The 6,000-nt window shown below is 39.0% G+C and overlaps 1 protein-coding gene across 2 annotated transcripts in view; it reads right to left on the bottom strand.

Annotated features, from left to right (window-relative positions):
* Positions 1-887: 887 nt before the first annotated feature.
* The window catches only part of COLEC10 (collectin subfamily member 10), a 44,481-nt gene continuing 39,368 nt past the window's right edge, over positions 888-6,000 (bottom strand). The window contains exons 6-7 of one of the 2 annotated variants that reach the window (XM_032252519.1): positions 4,839-5,204; positions 888-3,949 (exon numbers count right to left, since the gene is read on the bottom strand). In XM_032252519.1, the coding sequence (XP_032108410.1) occupies positions 3,936-3,949; positions 4,839-5,204 (380 nt within the window). In that variant the 3' untranslated portion in view covers positions 888-3,935. Of the gene's footprint in view, positions 5,205-6,000 lie in introns of both variants that reach the window. The other variant, XM_032252512.1, reaches the window with a different exon arrangement.

Genomic DNA, 6,000 nt, shown 5'->3' with positions numbered 1-6,000 from the left:
CTGGGTTCAGGCAATTCTCCTGCCTCAGCCCCTGAGTAGCTGGGATTACAGGCACGCACCACCATGCCCAGCTAATTTTTTTTGTATTTTTAGTAGAGACGGGGTTTCACCATGTTGACCAGGATGGTCTCGATCTCTTGACCTCGTGATCCACCCGCCTCGGCCTCCCAAAGTGCTGGGATTACAGGCTAGAGCCACGGCGCCCGGCCTGTCTTTTCTTTAAGAGTCTGCTCTTGGTGCTCCAGCTTGTGCCAGGGTCAAACTTCCCAGACTTGTAAACAGCAGAAGGAAGGACAGGGACAATGGGTAGAAATTAGAGAAAAGTATATTTTAGGTCACCACAAGAAAAAAACTGGCCAGGCATGGTGGCTCATGCCTGTAATCCTAAAACTTTGGGAGGCTGAAGCAGGAGGATCATGAGGTCAGGAGATCAAGACCATCCTGGCTAACATGGTGAAACCCCATCTCTACTAAAATTACAAAAAATTCCAGGTGTGGTGGCACATGCCTGTAGTCCCAGCTACTCCGGAGGCTGAGGCAGGAGAATTGCTTGAATCCAGGAGGCGGAGTGCAGTGAGCTGAGATCGCACCACTGCACTCCACCCTGGGTAAGAGCGTGAGACTCCACTTCAAAAAAAAAAAAAATTAATAGTCTTACCAGATTACCAAAAATGTTCAAATATGAACTGCATGACCATGTGTTAGGGGAACAGTAAAATAAAGTCCTACGTTCAGAAAAAGGTCCATATACACCTTTATATCTGTGGCCAGTGGCACCTTTCCTTCAGTCCCATGCGAAAGGATTTGTCAGATTTTCCCCATGAATTTTAGAGGATTTGTCTATATTATGAAGACCTTATAACCTCAAGGAGATACAAGTTACTGAATTCAAGTTAAAAAATAGTTAATGTGATCACCGTAGGTTACAATAAACTGGATCCTATTTTAAAAAGTACAGTTTTAGAATCAATCATATACAGTGATGGACCTCAGCTCTAATTCCAACAAGCAGTACAACTTTCGCCAAATTTATTTACCTTCCCAGACAAAAAAATCTGTTGAATAAGTATAAAAAATTTACCTTGCTGTACATGCACACACACACATTTAGTACATACATACAGCATATATATGCTGTGTGTGTAGTATACATATGAGAGGCATATATTCACATAGGTAATTTTTAATATGTCTTAAAATATGTTTTGTTTCTCTTCAATATGCATCTGGTAGTAGATGCAGTTGGTAGCAATAGCTAAGTAAGTGTCTTTGCATTCATATAACTTATTTTACTGGTACTCCGCTAAATACCTCATTGCATTGCTGCTTTTATTTGTCACAACATTATGAGGGGAAGAACTATATAGATTAGAAAAGCAAGGTTTAGAGCACTTAAGATATTCTCCTAATGTGGCTAGTAAGAAGCACAGTTGGTGTGGCCTTTGGGCAGTTGTGATATCAGATCTAGATTTTTAATTTCTAAGTGATGCTGTCAAACCAGTGCTACCCCAGATGGAATCACACTGTCATTTTCCTATCACTGATAATACCTGAGAAAATTTAGTCTCAATACGTTGATGCTGTGAGTGATGCTGTATAGCTTACTTTCCCTATTCCACAAGTATTGTGTTATCTCAAAGTGTGCAATCCAGAGAGCTGGACATTGTTCAATTAATGACAATTAGAGCTGCTCATATTTGAGTAACACAGATCTAAGCAGATGAAATGCATTTTTAAAATGCCGGCAGTGTTTGTGGGTGAGTTGTCCAAAGTGCAATTAACACTTGTTATATCTTTCTATAATAAGGGTGTACACTTTTCTACTATGTTTGAGCAGTGACTCACTTCTCTAGTGAATTCTTTTATGAGGAAAATAATTATTTGCTCATTCTTATTTGGGACAAGTCTTGATTTTTATGTATCTGATTTGATTGCCCTATATCTGTAGTTATCTGCAGAATTGTACTACGGCTGCCGTAATTTACCTCCTCAACACTAATGGCTTATGTGGACATTTATGAATTAAAAAACAAACCAGTGAACACTAAATTTGTAAGGCAAGCTTCTGATTCCCCATCATCTCTGTTAATTAATCCTCACCTTTAACTTTGGAATGTAGTACAGATAAGTCATTTGAGCACCTTCTATCACAAGATCATTGTGGATGAAATTCCATTCAATACATGAGTAATGCACAGAGATTGGAGAAGACACTGCATTGGCGGTTTCAATCAGAGGCTAAAGGCACTGATTTCTTTTACATGTGAACTGATTTTGGTAAAGTGCTTAGCTTCCTTGGGCCTCAGTATTATCATTGGGAAGTGGCAGTAAAATGATTGTTTTTCATCCTTCACAGAGTTTATCAGAATCAAATAAAAAATGATATGTGAAGGCATTTTATTAAGCACAAAGTGCTTCAAAAATTTGAGTTTTCATAATAATTTAAATTAATGGTGTGGTATCTTCAAAATTTCTTTCAGGCAAGGTTGCAGGATATACCTTATTGGCTGAAGTTCTGTTAATTTTTTTTTTTTTTTGGAAGCATCACAGCAAAGATGAGTCATTGAGAGAACTATTATTACTATAACATTCATAGTAAGTAATAATAGCAACTACAGTACACACAAAAAATGTTCATACTTTGGGGGCTTAGAGAAAATCAGGACAAGTATCTTTAACATGAAGCTGCCCATCAGCAACATTTGCTGCATGTCTCTCCTTCCTCTCTTCTTACATATGAGCCTTATTTTCCTACAGGTGTTTCTGGGTTTTTATTGCTCATGATCTGGGATGGCTTTCTATCCAAGGATACTGGCTTTGATATGATGGTCCTGCTTTGTAATTTTTATTCAATATCATGTGCTATCATCTCGTAAGCATTTAACTAGTAACCTGATAAATGTCCAAACATATAACAAATTCCTATTATTAAGCTGAATTGAATAAGGTATTAATGGGATATCTTGACTTTGATGTCATCATAACCTAATGACATTCTATTTGGTTAGAAACTTGTAAACCTTCCTCCAGAAGTAAGAAATAAAATGATCACAATTTTGGCTAGAAGACTTTTGACCTCTAATCTTTAATTAATTTTTAACCCATATGACTTAAAGTTTGGGTTAAAAATTAATTCACTGCCAGCATTTTAAAATATGAGGATATGTTACAAAGTCCCAGCTTTCTGACTTCTCTTGGAATATCAGCACATGTAGCAAGATTGGGTCCTCCCTAGCACCAGTAGCAGCCACTGAGGAGCAGCTGGTTCCTTTGGAAGGGTAAGCTGTGCTCAGTGCACTAGGGTCCCCACCTGTTCCACTTCATTTATGTATGTCATCTGCCTGGACCCTGTAGGATCTGAGTTTATGACCTTTGTTGAACCCACAGAAATACCCTAATTAAATCCTATCTCATAACCAGTTAGTCATGAGTGAAATCATGAACAGATGGTTTAAGGTGAACATATGTTGTTGATCTGTTTCTCTTATTTCATTAACCATTTTGCCAGCATTTAAAACAGCCTAATCATATGCCACAAACCATAACTGGAGCAGCAGTTTATAGGGTGATAATCTAGAGTATCTTCGAACTGTTTATTTTTAAATTCCAAGTGAAAGCTGCTTTGAGGTTTGATCTGCAGTTCAAGGTAGAATTTTATCCTCACAGTAAATGCGAGTTCTAGGCATGTTCCAAATTCTGTGCCTCATACGTTTCTGTGATGTCAGAGTATTAGAAGGGACATCTGTGGTAGGATATTTACCACATATATTTATGAATAATAAAAGACCTCCCGTGAAATGTCACCATGAGTGATAGGTTAGAGGCAAGGAGAAGGAGACCTGGAGATGATGCTGGTAGCACTTTGAAGCTTCCAGAATTTTCTTAAGGCTTCACAATCTCCTTCCTTCATTCCCCATGCCTAAGGCGAATAAAACTCATGCACATAAACCTAAGATAAATCAAAATGAAGTTATATTAATAGCAGAGGGCAATTTAGTAAGAGAACTATAAATAATACTGTTGTGAACAATTCCCCCATTTTTTCAATTTGATTTTAAGAGTTCCATTTTTCTTTAATCAGTTGTGAATATGGAGGGACCTGAAATTACGGTGAAGGCCTACACTAAGGGCTCCAAAGCACATACTTGGTATATGTTACTGAAGTCTGTAGATCAGAAGCACAAAAAGAGTATTCATCATTCCCATGGTCTGAAACAAGACACAGGCTAGAAGTTGCACATATAAAAGTTTGGGGTTAAAGCATTTCTAAGTCTGTGCCAACATGGAGAACTTTCAAGTATGGCCATGGCCATAGGGCGTGACTGGTAAAAGATCTGGGCATCCTGGATTCAAAGATCTTATCATTACTCACAGAAAGCCCTTCTACAAGCCTGGCTTTGGGCCAGGCAAGTTAGCCTGGCCATCAACAACCTTCTTAATCATCACCAACAAACTGGACAATCATCTACTGGGCTAGACACAGAGTTATCTAGGGAGAGATGGTAGAGCAAATACCAAGAGCACAACTCATTTGACATGTAGACAACCAACCATGTCCTGTAAAATTAGGAATTAAAATGCTCTCTTAAGACCCATGTAACCTAGTGAGCCACAGAATCAATAACATATCATGTGTGAAAATATGAAAATCATCACAAAAGAGCATGATGATGGAAGTTCCATACCTCAGGTTAGCATTTCCTAGTTGTGCTGAGTCAGGTCAAATGTAGTATAATTAGGGAAAAAAAGGACAGATAAAAATAACTGTAATCATGATCACAGGAAAATAGCAAATATATAGCATAAGGGAAGTTACTTTTTCTTCTTGATGAACTCACAGACAAAGTACATGGTAAGATGGCACTCTGTGTCATTCCATCTGCCAGAGCTGAGCATCTCCACACAGTCCTCATGACCAGAGGGGTCGCTGGGCTCCCCTTCATTCCAATTGCTATAGTTCTGCAGTGGAGTGTTGTCTGCGAACACGTACTGTCCCTCCCTTTCAAGGTCATTCACACCAATGAACACCCGAAAGAAGCCACTCTTGGCAACATAGTCAGCGATGAGTGTGTTGGCAGCTTCATCCTTGGGCATGGCTAGCATTCCACCCCGAATCCTGCAGTGGGTTAGGGATTCCCTGTAGTTCTTCTCTTCCTGCACGATGTAGTAGAATTTCTCTTCAGTTTCCCTAATCCCTGCTATGACTAGAGGGAGGGGAAAAAAAGAGTATCATTATGTATCTCAAAAAGATAAAGGGCAATAAAATTATAATATTGCCAGATTTGCATTTATTTATTCAATGTTCAAGAATTATTTTTCAAAGCACTATTATGAGGTAGTCACTGGTTTAATCATTCCTACCTTCAGTTATCAAATAGAGAACAAATATCTGCCATTTGTTCTCCCTTCCTTTTCTCCTCAACTTCTCATACAGCTGTCCAGCACAAAGTTGACAAAGATGTGCTACGTGAACTTTCAGCCAGCCCAGGTCATACTATATTTCCCAACACAGTTTATGTTTAAGCTACACTTGTGGCCACACGTGCTTGCCCTTCTCTCTTCCAGGCCTAGAAAGTCTTTTCTACCTGGCAAGCTTCTACTCATCCCTTAGATCTCAGTGGAAATGTTTTCCCCTATAAGAAGTCTTTCCAATGCCCTTGGATAGACATGGCAGTCGCCCTTCCCTGTGTTTCCATTGACCCTTTCACTTCCTCCTTCTAGCACTCAACATGTTTTAGTCTCATTGTTTGCCGGCATTTCTCTCCTACTCAACTGTGAATGTCTTCAGGAGAATGACCATGTCTCTGACACTCTTTAGCCTCCATGCCTGGAATGCTTATGGGAATGGTAAATGCTTATTGAAATGATGTAGGGATAATACTTGTTTATCCACATTGGATTGAATTCCTAGGCTGTGAACATGTACGTGAATTGAGATTGTTCATATTTCATCCCAGGTACAAGAGGAAGACTGAGCTATTGAGTTAGCTTCAGAAAAGA

Source organism: Sapajus apella, unplaced genomic scaffold (assembly GCF_009761245.1).
Source record: "Sapajus apella isolate SASKATOON/1434 unplaced genomic scaffold, GSC_monkey_1.0 scaffold3, whole genome shotgun sequence".
NCBI lineage: Eukaryota > Metazoa > Chordata > Mammalia > Primates > Cebidae > Sapajus > Sapajus apella.
This window is presented reverse-complemented; position numbering and strand designations above follow the sequence as displayed.